The 17318-nt window shown below is 45.4% G+C and overlaps 1 protein-coding gene across 3 annotated transcripts in view; it reads right to left on the bottom strand.

Annotated features, from left to right (window-relative positions):
- Positions 1–14449, bottom strand: part of LMTK1 (lemur tail kinase 1) — a 419869-nt gene extending 405420 nt beyond the window's left edge. For 2 of the 3 annotated variants that reach the window (XM_086931028.1, XM_086931031.1), the window contains exon 1: positions 14032–14449. In XM_086931028.1, coding sequence (XP_086787154.1) covers positions 14032–14119 — 88 coding nt within the window. In that variant the 5' untranslated portion in view covers positions 14120–14449. The remainder of the gene's footprint in view (positions 1–14031) is intronic. The other variant, XM_086931029.1, reaches the window with a different exon arrangement.
- Between the last annotated feature and the right edge of the window lie 2869 nt (positions 14450–17318).

The following is a 17318-nucleotide window of genomic DNA, read 5'->3' as shown; positions in this document are numbered from 1 at the left end:
AACACTCACCAGGCCCTCGTTCTTTTAGATCTTTCCGCCGCCTTTGAGACGGTTGATCATTCCATCCTTCTTGCCCGTGTCAAGTCGGCCGGCATCGGGGGCCCAGCCCTTACCTGGGTCAGCTCCTTTCTAGGGGGTCGTACCCAGGCTGTCCACCTCGCCAAATTCATTGACTTCATGTTTGAAACCCCACCAGTAGTCTGTGAATAGTTCAATAGACATGATCTCCTTCTCTTTTGAGCAATGCCCTCTTCAAAGAGTCAAGGAATCGAGCCCAGATTTAGTTCACGTAGACTCCTTTGCTTACTAGTATCGAGCTATGGCTGCTCCTGTGACATTTTTATTTAATTATATCTTTAATAGTTACTGTGCTCCTCAAGCAGGGAAAAAATAATTAATTGTAGATATACTTAAAAAAAAGGAAACAAAAATGTGCACAAAAATGTATACATCTTTTAGATAACATAAGGAACCTTTTGTGGGAAAATGTTATAAGATAGGTATGTAGCCTTTTTAAAATCTACAGTGGGAATCGCGAATACTCAAGCAGGCCTAGACGTAGGGTCAGTAGAGCAGTGTCTGCGGTGGGACTTACCTATAATAAAATATCTTTTTCTAAAAAATGTTAGGTTCTTTCTAGCATTTTTTGCATCGCAAGGTGCCCTTTGATAATGAGGATCGATTGATGCTTTGAGAAACTTAAAAGTACTTGTTTTAAGGACATTTTATTATAATTTCGCAAAAGTCCAGTTGTAGGCTTTAGGAAACACTCCATGAGTTTTGCTATAACTTGGGAGTTAGGGATGTATTTTAGCACTGGTTTTTTTAATGTCTTAATAAATTACCTGTTTGTCTTACTATTGGGTGTTTCCATGGATGCCCCGACTTTAATCAGGATGTTAATATGATGTTTACGTTACAGGCACAATTTAATCCTCATTTCCTGCAAAGACAATGTTATCCATAATCTCTTAAATAGCTTTGAGTATTACCATGAAAGAACTCAGCAAAGTAAAGATGCTGGTAGTTGTAAAACATATATACACCAACGAAAATGTTTAAACTTGAGGGTAATTGTTTCGGAGTTCAATTATTTAGGGCTCAGATTCAATATTAATTGTAATTGTTGTGTCCGGGAGAATATATGCAAACTGATTTTGGGCAACTCCTGCCATATTACTATGAGTAACCCAAAAATGGGTGTAGATCCAATTTCAACTCCACAGAATGTATATCAAATGAAGAAATAATGTAGCGCTTTATGTAGTGTTGAGCTATGGGGATTGGCAAACCCTAAATATTTATAAACTTATGTAAATAGGTATGCAAGGAAATCCACTGGCTTTCCTAAGTGGGTTTTACTTATATCCCTTCTAAAAATGAATTCGTAATTTTAAACACAACGTGTGGCATCCACGAGGGTCCTGTTCTTTTGGGTCAGTTTGAGGATAAAACCCAGAATAACGTTTTCAAGAATGGAGTTCAAAATGTTTAGAGGTGTGATGCTGCCCTAAATATGGGCTATATTTGGATTATCGTGTACATAAAACGACCTTAGTTGAACTCATTCTGAAATTCTTGAGTCTTCTCAAGTTCAGATTGTGAATATTACAAATGAATGGTCTTTTATTTTATTTATTTATTTCTTTCGATTTGTATAGCGCTCTATAACCCAGGGGTCTCTAAGCGCTTGTCCAATAAGCACCGCAGGAAACCAAAAGAAAGATACTTCCCAGAAATTTATAGCCCTCCCCAGGCCTTCTGGAAAAGAACAGTCTTCAACCTCTTCCGAAAGGACAGCAAATTAGGTTCTTTGCGTAAGTCCGCCGGTAGACTATTCCAAGCCCCTGGGAGGGTGTTCGAGATGGCACGACCGCCCACTGTCGCCAATCTGAAACGAGGTTGCATGAGAAGAGTTGCCTCAGCAGATCTTAACACCCTGGCAGGTTTATATGGAATCAGGCGGGTCTTAATGTATCTTGGTGCCTTACCGTAAAGGGATTTATGTGCTATGCATAACCCTTTGAAAAGCACCCTCTGCCTTACTGGGAGCCAATGTAGCTCACGCATAAGTGGGGACACATGCGTGCTCCTAGGTTTCTTATGAATGAGCCTAGCGGCATCATTCATCACCATCTGAAGTTTGTCTAGGAGTTTTTGGGGTAGACCCAAATAGAGCGAGTTGCCGTAATCCAATCTAGCAAGGATCATAGCGGAAACTGCCCGTCTCAGTGTGGAATGGAACAGTAGTGGCGCAATTTTTCTAAGTTGACGAAGCAGGCCAACACAAGTTCCTACCACCGTGGTAACTTGTTTCCGCATGGAGAGCTTGTCATCCACATAGATGCCTAGGCTTTTTACAGCCACTGCCGGCTCCGGAGGCGGTCCAAGTTCCCTCGGCCAGAATCCATCATGCCATGGATTGCCAGCGATGGTAATAGGTAGAACTTCCGTCTTGTCCGGATTAATTTTTAAGGAGTTCAGCGACATTCAATTAGCTGTATGCTTCAAGATGGTTTGCAGATTTGCTGGCGCCCCAGGCGTATTATCCATTTGGATAATAATTTGGGTGTCGTACGCATAGTTGTATACCTGACAATCCATTTGATTCAGGAGTGCAATCAAAGGTTGAAGATATATATTGAATAACAGGGGCGACAAAGCCGACCCCTGTGGCACTCCACAAGAGATTGGTGTTGCAGTAGAGAGAAATTCTCCCAGCTGAACTCTTTGTGTCCTCCCTTGTAGAAAAGAAGCAAACCAGGCGTGGGCTGTGCCCTGGATGCCGAAGTCCCTCATCCGCGACAGAAGTTGTTTGTGACAAACGGTGTCAAACGCCGCGGAGAGGTCTAACAGCACCAGGGCGCCGGGTATCTTCTTGTCTGCCCTATTTCGAAGCTCATCTATGATGGACAGCATGACCAGTTCCGTGCTGTGATTTGCACGGAACCCCGATTGGTTTGGTTCCAACAGACCGTTCCTTTCTAGATGGTCAGAAAGGTCGGCCAAAACATGCTGTTCCAGCACTTTGGCCAGGAAAGGGATCTGGGAAATAGGCCTAAAATTTTTTAGGCATTTCACGTCTGCCCCAGGCTTTTTTAGCAAAGGGATCAACCTTGCTTCCTTAAAGGCAGTGGGAACCTTTCCTGATACTAGAGATGAGTTCAAAAGATTCAGCACCTCCTCTTCTATTCCTGGCATAGCCAGTTTGAAGACGTCAGGGGGACAAGGGTCTGCCTGGGATCCAGACTTGACTCTCCCAATGAGCAGGGACAGTTCCTCTTTCGTAATGGGAGGAAGGAGATCCAGAGGTCTATCCACCAGCTTTTTAACAGACGTAGTCAGTGGGGGGCAAGCATGTATGGGAGTGCAAGCAATTTCCGCAGTAAGATCTCTAATTTTGCTGGTAAAGAAGTTCTGAAATCTCTGGCAGTCCTCTAAAGTGAACTCCGGCCTTTGTTCTTTTACTTTCTTGAGTTCATTTAGGACTCGGAAGATTTCCTTTTGAGGATCTGTAGCTGTGGTGATCCTTTCCTCATAGAAGTCCGCCTTCCTAGCTATTATTGCCCGCTTATAATTCGCTAGTTCAAGCATATAGATGCTTCTCGCCTTAGTATCATAGGCTTTGCGCCAAGCTCTCTCCGTCTTGCGCAAGGCCCTCTTTTTCTCCCTTAGAGAGTCATTGTACCAAGGGGACCTCCGACCTCTATTTAGTAGATTGACCCTGCGTGCTGGCGCCACATGGTCGACCGCACTTCGAAGCCTCTCCTCTAGGTTACTACAGAGGGCATCAGGGTTGTCAACTGAACGGGTCAGAGAAGAATTTGCTAGAAGATGTGCCACCAGCTTTTCTCCATTGATGTCCTTCCATTTCCTCACTCGCCTCTGGCCTTCTGCCGGTTTCGTTTTACGTAAGTTCAACAAGAGGTCACCCTTCAGTAAGTGATGGTCCGACCAAACACACGGTTGTGAGGTCGTCGGTCCCTGTACCGGCATTGACGTCCATACTAAGTCAAGCGTGTGACCTTTCGCATGTGTCGGTCCCCTTACTTGTTGGATTAAACCTAGCGAAGATAATGCCTCGTCAATGTGGCCAGACTGCCCTTCTCTTGGGGTAAGTTCCCAATGATAATTGAAGTCTCCCAGGATGACCAAATTATCAAACCTCGAGCGCATGTCCTGCACAAGTTTCAAAAATAAATCCGGGAACTCCGGCCTGGCCCAGGGAGGACGATAGACTACCAGGACAGTTAAACAATCTGTCCCCAGTCTAAGTTTAACACCTAGAACCTCCGCCCCGCCTATATCCTCGGCCAGGATTGTTTCTCCATGCATACGGTCCGCAAAGAAAAGTGCCACCCCTCCTCCTCTTTTCTCTCCCGCTCTATTGCGATGTAGGACTGAGAAGCTTGCCGGTAGGGCAGCCGCCAAATCCGGTAGCGAGGAGTCCTCCAACCATGTCTCCGTGATCCCCAAGACGTCGAATTCCCCATCCTCCAGCAGTGAGTACACCTCTCCACTATGTTTCTGGAGAGAGCGGGTGTTTAACAGCCCATAGTGCACAACCCCCGCTTTGTGAGTGAGAGCCCGGCCAAGATTTTTATCTTGAGCCCTCCAGAGTCCTGACTGTCGGAGCGCAGCCTCGCTCCCCTCCTCAAGTGGTGAGTGTCGCAAATGTATTTCCAGAAGCTCACCTCTGCCATATATAATGCGCGAACCAGGGGTTCTGGCCCCGGGTCCCGTCTGGTCCTGGATGGGCATAGATGGGCTTGCCTCTGGCGAGCCTCCGGCGTGCCCATGGCGCGCCCGCTGCGCGCATACGCAGCGCGCTTGCATAATGGCAGGTTTAAATGGGTTCCTGTGTGCCTATCACGTCACCCAGCAGCTAGACTGCTACCCAAGATGTCTGCCGCAACCGGCACTACCTCACCCAAGATGTCCCCCTCGCAGGAAGAAGCAGCTAAAGGCCCGCTAAAGCAGCGGTGAGTGTTTACAAATTTTAGGTGCTAGCAATGTCCTAACAGTCCCCGTTACCCTCTCAGACAGCGCGGCGATTTAAATTAAAAGAAAAGCGGCTGAGAGCCACGAACATTTAATATGGGAAAATGACAGTTAATAAGCGCGACCGAGTAGCGCCAATCACGCGTGCAAACAGCTTTAAAAACGAACAAGTATCCTTCAGGACTGCAGCGCTTACCTTTCAGGGGGAGCGCCCAAGCCTATCTGTCTTAAATGGGCTCCTGTGTGCCTATCACGTCACCCAGCAGCTAGACTGCTACCCAAGATTTATGTAGAATAACTTGAGTTTCTAGGATGAAAGTGACTTTTTATTTGTGTGCTCTATTCATTCTTACGTGATGATACCATTTCGAGCTCACTGGAATTTGTTACTGTGAACTACAATCGAATGGCTGGGTTGAGGAAGACAATCCAAAAGGAACTAGTGGGAATAGCTATGTTTTAAGTAAGTGCTTATGATTCGTGCATTTTAATTATTTAGGACTTGTTGGATGGTCAGAATAAATGTCACCACCGTTCATTAATCCATCTATTTTGTTTTATAGAACACAAATATGTGGCATTAGGATGGATGATGACCCCATCAATTCTACCATCCAATATGTTTTATATTGCATGAACGCATAGCCTATGAATTGATGAAACGGGGGGCACCATTCATGTATAGTTTGCATATTATATGCTTATTACTTTATTTTATTTTTGATGCTGCTTTTAAAAAAGCAATTGCATTAACATCTGTATACCTTTCAAAAGCTGAAATCAGCACTTTCCCAATGCTGGTTGCAGCACTCTAGATGGTTTACTAGTAGTTCCTCGAGTTAGACACACATGCTTTCTGGAGCCGCCTGCAATACTTCAATCATTACAAAAGATCCCATGGGCATAACTTGCAGCTTTTACAAAACGGCCACCTCAAGGCAGAGGTGCAGAGATGAAGACAGGTTAAGTTATGGTAGGATAGGTACGGTATAGCAAGTAAGTTATTGAAGTTATGATAGGAGAATATAAAATGTAGTTAAGGCAGGTAGTTATGGTACATTAGGTATAGTACGTAAGTGTAGTTACCATGTAGGGATGGTAAGTACAGCAGGTAGGGTATGTTAGATTAGGTATTGGACCTATTTAGGTATGATTGGTTATGTATGGTTGGTAGGTATAGAAGGTATGATAGATATAGTAAGTTAAGTAGGTCAGATAGGTGTTGAGGTGTCTGAGAGTTACTGTAGGTAGGTATGGTGAATACATATATTTGATAAGTAAGTAGGTGCATTGGTTTGTTATATATGCTTAGTAGGTATGATAGGTTAGGCATGGAAGGAATGGTAGGTTAATTAGGACTAGAAAAGTATAGTGGGTTGGTATGTTAGGTTACATATGGTAGGCTGTATATGGGATTTCAAGTATTGTAGGTCTGATGGATACATAGGTATGGAAGTTTTGATAAGTAAGTATGGTATGTTAAGTGTGATATGTAATTATAAGAGGAAAGTAGGTATGGTAAGTAAATAGGTATGGCATGTAGGCTTGCTAGGTAGGTTTTGTTAGGTATGCACAGTAGGTGAGGTGTGGTAGTTAGGTATGTAGGTAAAGTAGGTTAAGTATTGTAGCCCAGAGGCCAGAGACCATGCCCCTACTAAGGTAATGAAGGCTATTCAGGCGAGCTCCCCTACCAGATTCTATTCGGCTGACTCCTTGAGGGCTATAAGAGGGCTTCACTCCACCAGGAATCACTGTCAAAATTCCATCAATTGCACCAACAGATTTCCGACTGTGTTGGAAGCACCAATTACTTGCAGGCAGTGTCATTTCTCCACCATTCCTTGGAAGGAGGAGCCCCTAGCAGGTACGAAAGCCCCCCTTACCAACTCTATGGAATTAAAAAACATATTGTGCAATGTGAGGTCTTATGCAAAACACCCCTTGGAAATTTGGGACATGATAGTATCCCAAGCACCAACTCTGTGTTTCCGAACGGAAACTTGGATGAATTCCTCCAACCTTACCATGATTAACCTCGCTATGCCAGAGAATTATAAACTGATTCCGTTGGATAGGGAGGGTAAAATAGGCGGCGGCATAGCCATTGCCTTTCAGGATCACATAACAGTAAATTGGCTATCAACTATTAGCAAGGGCTGTATAGAAATGGGTATTATTAAGGCTATATTATCTCAGACGGAATGTTGGTATGGAGCCTTAATTTACCGCCCCCCAGGATCCAAACTGAACTTTACTGACCTCCTGGTCGAACAAATTGCTTTACATGCTCTAGCAACCAGTACGTTTCTCCTACTGGGAGATTTCAATTTCCATGGAGAGAACACCTCTGACCCAGAGGTTAGCAAACTTTTCTCCGCTCTGGAAGCAATAGGGCTTTTTCAGAAAGTGGAAGGTCCAACTCACCAAGCCGGACATTTGCTGGACCTAGTGTTTACTACCGATGATCGACTAAGGTGCGATCCCCCCATTCCCCTTACATGGACTGATCATTCCCTGATCACCTTTTCTATATATCAGTCTCCTGTAAACAAAAATAGTGAATCTGGTCACAAACAACTCAGCCCACCGAAGGCCATGGCGTAATCTCACCATGGAAGCATTTCGAGGAGGTCTTAACTAATGAACCAGTTAATAATCAGATAGAAGCCCCTAACAAACTGGAGGCGTTTAAGGCTGCTCTGGAGTCTGCTTTTGATGAAATTATTCCCAAAAAAGCGATGCCCTGTTCATCAGCGCCCCTCAAACCCCTGGTACACAGAGGTTCTAAAGACAGAAAAAGCAAACTGTCGATGCCTCGAAAGAGCTTGGCGGGTCAATAAGGCCCACCAAAATAAACTGGCTTATCGACTTGCCTTGGCCAGGTATCATTTGAATTTAAAAACAGCAAAACAAAGATTCATCATTAAACAAATTGAACAGTCTAGTAACTCCGCGAAGACTTTGTTCAGTATAGTTAAAGACTTGACTTCCCCTAAGGCCTGTAGCCAGTCCCCTAATGAGTCGCAAGATCTATGTAACTCCATTGCCACTTTCTTTCAAGATAAAATATCTACCGTCAACGACAATTTCCCTCAGATATCTCCCTCAGTCGTGGAATCTCTAGTAGAACTGGAGAAGAAGCGGAGGGTACACAATTGCTCCCTCAAGAGTTTCAAGCTAGTCACCAGTGAGGAGGTACAAAAAGGCTTAGCCTTGGCGAAATCAGGGTCTCCCTATGACCCATGCCCCCCAAAAATTATGGCTCTCTTAGCTAAGAGCTGCGCACCAGCTATCCGTGATATCTTTAATTGCTCCATCTCCACAGGCACAATCCCTTCCTCTTGGAAGGAGGCAGTGGTGCGTCCTATTCTCAAAAAACCCACAGCAGACCCGGCAATTCTCAGTAATTACCGGCCCATCTCTCTTTTACCCCTTTTGGGGAAGCTGCTGGAAAGTGTCATAAATCAACAACTAATCACCTATTTAGAACAGAATGAAATCCCGGACTATTCCCAATCGGGCTTTCGCCCCGGCTTTAGTACGGAGACAGCTGTCTTGGCAGTAACTGATTCATTAAGACAAACTATGGACTCGGGGCGGTTCCGCAATACTGATTATCTTAGATCTCTCTGCAGCTTTCGATACGATCTCTCACATTAAGCTAACGGAGAGACTATCAAATTGCGGTGTCAAAGGAACAGCCTTAAAGTTGCTTCTACACTTTCTGTCAGAAAGAACACAAATGTTCACGTTAGGTCCCTATTCCTCGGCAAAAATGCCTTAAGAGAAGGGGGTCCCACAGACTCCTGTTTGAGCCCAACCCTTTTTAACATATATATGGCCCCTCTGGCTCAGATTGTGGAACAGCTGGGCTTTGAAATCGTTTCATACGCCGACAACACTCAGCTGATGTTCACGATTGGGAAATGTCCAGAGCAAGAAAAAATGCGCTTTGCCAAAGGCATGAGGCAGATTTCAGACTGGATGACTATGAATTATCTTCAATTGAACCCAGGGAAGACTTAAATTATGCTAATGGGGAAAGCCTCAGAAATCTGGACGGATGATTGGTGGCCTGATCAATTGGGCACTGCACCCTCCCCTAAACTCTCAGTAAAGAACTTAGGAATAAAAATTGACGGCTCCTTGTCAATGAAAGGCCATATTGCGACTACGACCAGCACATGCTTTTATGGTCTCCGACTTGTTCGGAAAATACTTCCGTTTATACCCACCTCCCATCGTAAGACGTTAGTACACTCAATGATAACCAGCCGTCTGGATTATGGCAACGCCCTGCTGGCAGAAGTGGGGGGAGACTCTTCTGGCGAAATTGAAAATTGTTCAGAATACGGCCGCATGAATGATTTTAAACCGGCCGGCCGGCTCTCCATCAATTCCGCTGCTTAGAGAACTGCACTGGCTTAATGTAAAAAAGAGACCTTCTTCAAAGTCTGCTGCCTAACCCATAACACCCTCAATGACAAAGGTCTCCGTTACCTAAAACGTAAACTGGTTAAATATTGCCCCAGTAGGAGACTAAGATCTACCTCACAGGATCTGTTACAAGTTCCCCGAATCCGTCTGACCCGGACAGGGGGAGAGCCTTTTCCTATCTGGCTCCCAGGTACTGGAATCAGCTCCCTCTGGCTCCCCGATCCATTCAGCACTATGGCACCTTCAAGAAACACTTGAAGACCTTTCTGTTTTAAATCTTTGCCCCAGCCGGGCTTTCCGTCAGCAGTAGTCCAGTCCCTAGTCAGCGCTGAGATGCCCCAGGGTGAGTTGAGCGCTTAACAAATACTTAATCTAATCTAGGGAGGTATGGTAGATAAGTAGTTTTGTAAAGTAATCATATAATGTATGGTATGATAGGTATGGAAAGTAATTAGGTAAGGTACATAGGTTTGCTTGATATAGTAGGTAAGTATGATAGGTTAAGTATGGATGGTATGATAGTTAAGCTGTGATTAAGTAAAGTAGTTAAGTATTGTAGGTCTTATAGGCAGGTATGGAAAGTAGGTCCATAGGTATGATGAGCATGTGGTGATGAAAGAAAGATAAAAACACAGGTTAGCTATGGTAGGTATTATAGTGAATATGGTAGGTTGGTATGGAAAGTTAGATAAGGTAGGTTCGGAATGGAAAGTAGGTATGGTATGAAAGGTATGGTACATTAGTTACATTGGGTAAAGTAGATTAAGTATAGTAGGAATGGTCGGTAGGCACCAACGGAAGGGTAGGTAAGATACGCATGGTAGTTACGATACACACAGTTTGCTATGTATGGTATGTAGATATGGCAGGTAAGTGCTACTGTACATTACGGTATCGTAGGTTTGTGAGGTGTAACAGGTTATGTATGTGAGGTTTGGTACAATAGGTAGGTTAGGTATGTTAGATATGGTTAGAACAAGTATGGTAGGTAAGGTTTTGTAGATATAGTAGGCAGGTAGGTATGATAGGTTAGGTATGAGAAGTCAGGTATGATATGGATGGTGAGGCATGGCAGGAAATAACATTTTTGCCTGGTAATTAAATGTTTGAGCTCGATATCGTGCTTACAAATCACAGCACAGTTATTCGGAAACAAATGTTTAATACCATACTTTTGACAAACGGACAACACTTTGTTGCATCTTTAAGAAAGGGTATGTGCATACAAGTTCTTGTTTTGTGAACAAAAACGGTAAATCCAATAACGTTATCGTGACAGCATGGTAAAACAAATGAATGCTAAGGGGGAAAAGAGTGGTAGCACAGTGCCCGTATTTTAGGATAGGCTTACGCATCCAAACAGCAAGCAGTAAAGTCATACATCAGCAATGAAACATGTTATGCCAGAAAATCAAATCAAATCAAATACGTCATAGAAAACACACTGGGACTCAGTTTCAACCTATAGGTTTTCTTGCATCTGCAGTTTAAAAAAGGATGACCTGATGTAACCATCCTCAAAATTCTCTGCTCTTGACGGTCAGCCCATCCAAACCAAGGCAAACCTTGAGAAAGACATGAAAGCCAATGGCTGAAGTGAGCTGACCCCAAGCATACTCGCCATATACTTCTCTGGCCTTCTTCCTGATCTATTGATGGCAAGAGTTCTCGCAACAAAAATAAAAATCTGCCTGTGGAGGAATTTAAATCTAAAGGATCTGCATCCTTCATAGGAGCAACTCCCGCCTTTCTCGGAGTGTCCAGTGCAAGGAGAGATGAGTACTTGCTGGCATCAATGTCACAGCTGGGCGCACATTTCTGCCAACATCACACCCTGTCCATCTGTGAACAGTGGGGATATGCATTGGTGCACACAGCCCTATCTGAGGATCTGCATGTTCTGGAGGTGGGCATTCCTACACGCTGGTCCTCTTGACCTCCTGCAGTCCTGGTGGTATAAATCTTCCTGTACACAAGCCCGGAAGTGTTACTGCATGCCGTGGAGGTGGTTATTCTGTATGTTCTAAGGGTATACATTCACACATATAAAAATTGGTCTCTTCCTGGGCTGGAATGTATATCTATTTGGTTGCTCGCCCTAAATTTGATGGGGTGCTCATTACTTTCCTACCTTACCTATGCTGTGGGAGTTAGGAGAGCTGCCATCCTTGCAAACTCTTTTTACAGGCTTGAATGCACTTAGGAGAGCTCATTCCAGACCACAGCCTCTTCCGACGTCCTGACGTTCGAGAAGATGGTGGCCTGCACTTTCTGCAGCGAGAAGAGGTGTACATTCGTGAATACAATCTGTCGCATGTGTCGACTGAGGGCTGCCAATTCATTTAAATGTCCTCTGTTCTCCTAAGTGCACTATGGAATGTACAGATGTGCACTCAGCCTATGCCGCCCAGCATTCACAGGTGAAACGTACATTCTGATCTGTTCTGCACACAGTAGTAGAGGACCACAGACCCCACTTAGCAGTTAGCAAATACATACATTCTCCAGCTGCAAATTCGTGAACAGTGTCTCTGTGGTTGCTCAAAAGCCAGTCAATGTAAGCTGCCTTTTCATTCGTGGCGACCTGCGTCAATCGTGCACATGGCGGCCCTCTTGCAAACACTGAATGCGCGGTGGCACGTACAGTGATATTCCTTCCGCACTGGGAAATATGCGTGGTCTGAAAGTGTGCAGTCCTTACACATCCTGCACCTGTCGCTCTCCTGCACGCACTGAGGGCGCTTCTTCCAGCTCACAGCCCTCGCTGCTGTCCACTGCCATCCTCGGCGGGTACGCACATTGTTACTCAGCTCACATCTGCGCCGGGAGGGAGGGGGCAGCTCATGTACATAGCAGCTGCTGCTGTTCCCTTCACGTGGCGATCGATGCACGGCCTGTCCGCAGCCCTCGCTATTCTCTTGAGTGCTCAACTTCCAAGGTCCCCTTGCATAATCCTTAACTCTGCACTCACCATGGGTGTGCACTCTCTGCAGTCTCTTCGTGCACACAACTAACTCACTGTACATGCATGCTTTGGGGAAAATCACACAAACCCGCACCCTCCCTCCCACCAACGCCCCGGAGGATAGTGGGAAGGTATCGTTGCGCATTCGTGCACATAGCCTCCGGTGTCCCCTTGCGCCGAGGGACGCACATTCCAAAACTCTGTTGCTTTTCTGAATACACCTGGGCTTTCTAATCAGGACCCACAGCCCCTGCTGTCCTCCAGTTTTCATTTGCTGCAGGCACGCCTAGTCACACCACCGGCAATCCCCGGGCGCGTGGGGTGGACATGACAAATCAGGATGCCCATCAATGGCTCAACCCCCCTATAAATCAACGGAGGTGACGAAGACGCAGCATAATGTCACCTCCCGCTTGGGTGCAAATACTTCAGAGAGGAATGCGCATCGCCTTTAATAAACTCGTGCGGTATAAAGAGCTGAGAGCTGACGACGAGTAGGATCAAGACGTACCCCAGAAAAATGCATCACCCCGGCCGCTGCCAAATCAGTTGACAGTGCACATTACACCGGCCACGGAGACCCTCTATCCTCGCGTCAACAGCAAATTCAAGTTAGATAGACAGGGGGGTGATGATCACCCCGTAAGAAAGCTCACCCAATAATAATCAATAGCGATGACAACACATCCCGCCCATCACACCAAAGTCGGGCTATAATAGGAGGGAACATACACCCCTCTCCTCCCCGACCCCCCATTCCTCTCAAATAGTATAGGAGAATGCACCCTCCTCGGTCAAATCAGGACACATCTTTTGATTCCAGGCTTGTCCGTCAGCGAAATGAGACCAAGGGAAATGCATTCTCCCTCCTAGAAAAGTCTGAAAAGGTTACAGTAAGCATCCCTCACTCCCCCCACCCTCCGCCCACCACCTGCGCCAGAAAAATTATGAGGATGCCCTGCACATCAATACAAGTTATTCATATAAAACGAAGATCATGTAAAATGGGGATTGGGAATACATGTGCCCTCCCAATGCAAACGCAGCACCGATATTCATCCACTGTTCCACCAACCCCCAGGACTACACCTGGGAGTGGGGTACAGGGAGACATGCCAGCCCATCTCTATGATGCCAGCTCCAAACCAAGCACCCGTTGCCAAAATCAGCACAGACGCAGAATTTACCCCACCCCCAACCCTCCCCTATTCCCTTCATCCGATGTCACCGCCAATGCAGCACACATGGGAATGTACATCAGCGACCTCACCGCACCTCCAGGGCAGACGAATAATGGTACCCAGCCGGCCCAACTTCACATCAGCATTAAGAGGCAAACGAGTGTGTCACCTGGTGAATTCTGAGAAGGTGTTGCTCCCTAAAGTGGCCCACTCCTTAAAATAGTGGCACAAATCCCAGCCGCTGCCGTCAGTACTGCTACAGAGCACACGCCGAGTGTACGAGGGATGGAATCAGGGCAGAGCCAAAAGCGACTCCCCCAGCACACAGAGGTGTATAAGGAATCAGCGCAGGTAGCAAGCAGCAAGTAAGGGCCTATCGCATGCTCAGAGCTTAGGTACCCCATTGCCCCAAGAAATGCCGCGCGCACACATATACAGGACACTTACCAGGATCAAAGTGGGAGCTGAAGGCAAAGCTGGGGTTGAACAGGGAAGAAGACATGGCAAAGGCAAGGAGATCTGCAGCAAGTCCCATTGCAAAGCACGAGATAAAAGCAGGACCGAAATAATATATTTAAAAATATGGAATTGGGCGGAAAAAATATGGCAATAAAAAATGGCATAATCAGCAAAACCTGGTATCCTCTGAGTCTGCATGCCTTTCCTCAATTGGGCAACAAATTGTTTTTTCGTGCTGCTGCAGGTGCTGTACTCCTTGCTGTCTTCCCATGGTGCTAAACGCTGCAGCAACCCCCGCAGCGCACCCAAGAGGCAGGGAACAGGCAGTACTCGCGTGACAGCCAGTGCACTGGAGTCTGCAGCAGCCCCGGCTGCATCACTGCTGCTGCAAGGCTGCCAAGGCTGGCAGCATCCAGTGCCAAGGAAACCAAGGGTGGACTAGCCGGCAGTCGAGGGCGGGACTACTGAAAAGGAATGTAAGCAGACCAGGGGCATAGACACTAAAAACGGACGAGCACTGTATACCGCAGGGAAAGAGGCTGCCATATTGAAGTGTGATTTTTTGCTAAGCTTGGAGGTCACCCGCCTGTTAGGTTCGGATATTCGGCATTTGGTTCCTACTTATGTCAAAAATACTATATTCTATCCACTGAACTCAGTATTAGATGGTTGTATTGATGGACGCATGGCACAGCTCTGATGTGATCCACGGGGAAAGTATTTACTTTTCTCATATAAACCCACCACATGCAAAATGTCAATAACCGGGATGTTTCAAGTTTCCTATGTTCATGAGTGAGTAGTTCGTTCAGTGCATATTTTGAATATATTTTCTTTTCATATTGGGATTTATTCTCCGGATTTTATATGTCAACATGTCTAAAAACCCAGAATGCAAAGTGAAAACCTGATCTGCATGAGGTACTCATTTAAGGCCTGGAAGACTTAGAGTTCTGCTGTAATTTCGGTTTTGTAATTCTAATTGCATTTACATAGCGCTTACTACCTCTGACGAGGCGTCAAAGCGCTTTTTCATCAAGTATCACACTACTCCGGAACCCAAAAAGAATAAATGGTGAATTAGGATCTGGAAATATGAAATAAATTTGAGCGGTGGACATGTTAGTCTATTATTTGTATTGAAAAGGATAGTGGGGGGATAAAAAGGGAAATCGTTTCTTTGTATTTCTTTATATTTATTTATTAACTGTTCAATTAATTAAAATCATTACAGTAAAAACATTCAGCATATAAAAGCTAAAACAATGATACTAAAAACTTCTGTTTATCTTACATAAAATTGAGCGCCCCACCCAAGTGCCAACACAATTGTCCCTCCCCGGGGTTTATAGTCAATGCGGTTTGGCTTTAATCACTTTCATGAAATCCCCTTTGAGCCTCGATAGGTAAACTGCTACACAGGATAATGGACAGCGCCTCTTACATTCCAGTTGGCCCTCACTGGTGTTAATGCTTTCTTAGACTAGCTGGCTAGGAGTGTTTGAGGCCGCTGAGCTTACTTCAGCCAGATTTGCGGTGCACTTCACCAAAGTTCTGTTGCTTTCATTGGCAGCTTTTAGGGCAATCCTGATTTGATGGATGCATTTTGCCAGTCTTGCTAGGTTTGTTGTGTCGGTGGTGGATAGACACAAGGCTGACTCTTCACTGCAGGACTCTATTCCATTAGTAATGCAGATTGGACGCAGCAGTCGCCAGCTGTCGTTGTTAATGTTCTGGCAGCAGCATAGGAGATGCAGCCAGGATTCCCTCATATAGGGGCATAGTCTGCAGTTTGTAGATTCCCCCTTACGGGCCCATGCAGGATTAAAGTCGGCAATCCCTAATATAGTTAGTCTCATGTAAAGGATTTTGCTTCGGACCAGTGGAGTGAGAGCCTTGCTTAGATAAGGTTGCGCTTTGCCTACTTTGGAGGAGTCTGTCAGTGGGTCTAGGTGGGCGCTTGAACTAAAATATTTAATGTCCAGATCAAAGGAGGTTTCGCGAACTTGCTGGTTTATTGATCTTTTCCAAGCATTCAGGGGGATGTCCAGACGTGGTATACTTTCTTCCTTGATCTTCAATGTTTTAAGCGCTTTTCCTAGGCTGATATTCCAGGCCTTACCTGACATCTCGAAGATTGTTCTCAAGTGGTGTTTCAGAGAGTGAACCTGGGCCCTAAGTATCCTTAAGTATAACTTAATAATCTCCCCCTGGCATGTCAGGTTAGGCCTTGCTAAGCCTAGCTCCAGTCTTAACCTTGAATTCCTAGCTGACCTTGGAATATGTAGCACAGATGTATATGCCTTTACTTGGGCTGAGTTGAGGAGGGCATCCAGTAGCCCGGGGAAGGCCGGGTGGCCGTAACTAATAGCTGGTAATAGTTTTGCTTTCAGGACAGCTAGTATTGGACCAACAGACGGGCTAATCAAATGATGGCTTCGTTGTTTTAGTAGGTATATGACCTTGCTGGCCTTGGAGCTCAGTTGTTTCAGGTGGGCCTTCTCCTTGTCCCGCTCCATTAGCCAAACTCCTAAGTAATTATATGAATACACTGTGTTGATTTGCAGGTTTCCCCTTCCCCATTGAGTGTTCTTCTTCCGATGATATGTCCCAAAAATGACCACCTTGGTTTTTCCTTGAATGACTGCCAAGTTGTTGATGTTATTGAAACAATTTAATGCATTTAGGGCTCTTTGTAGGCCCACCCTTGTGTGATCCAATATGGCAGTATAGTCTGCGTATTGTAGCACCAGCAACCTCATGCTTCCTAGTCTAGAAACTATTAGATGTGCTCCTTTTAGGGCCTCCCCCAGGTCAGCTGTGTTTAAATTGAAAAGGAGGGGGGGCAGCATGCATCCTTGCTTCAACCCATTCACTGTGTTTATTTTAAAGGCCACTGTGCAGCCGCTGATTTTAACACGCACCCAAGTGTCTTTGTAGAGTGATCTGATTGCCTTCAAGAGGTTTGGTGGAATGCCCCAGTTTTCTAGCTTCCACCATAATCTATTGCGGACCATTTTATCGAATTCTGTGCTGTAATCCACAAAACAACAGAAGAGTGGGGAATGGTTCTTCAAGGTTGCCTTAGATGCTTAATAAGTCAGTGCCAATACGTTGTCCAGGGTTGATGACTGTGACCTAAAGCCGGTCTGGTAGAAGGGTATTATGCTCTTCTCTTCGGCCCACTTCTCCAAATCCTTCAATAGATGGCGGGCATGTTCCTTTGCTTCCAGGTCAAGCAGGGCTATAAGCCTGTAGTTTGAGGGCTTGAGTCT

Source organism: Lissotriton vulgaris, chromosome 7, assembly GCF_964263255.1.
Source record: "Lissotriton vulgaris chromosome 7, aLisVul1.2, whole genome shotgun sequence".
Taxonomy (NCBI): Eukaryota; Metazoa; Chordata; class Amphibia; order Caudata; family Salamandridae; genus Lissotriton; species Lissotriton vulgaris.
The sequence above is the reverse complement of the archived record's forward strand: the minus strand, read 5'-3'. Positions and strand labels throughout refer to the sequence as shown.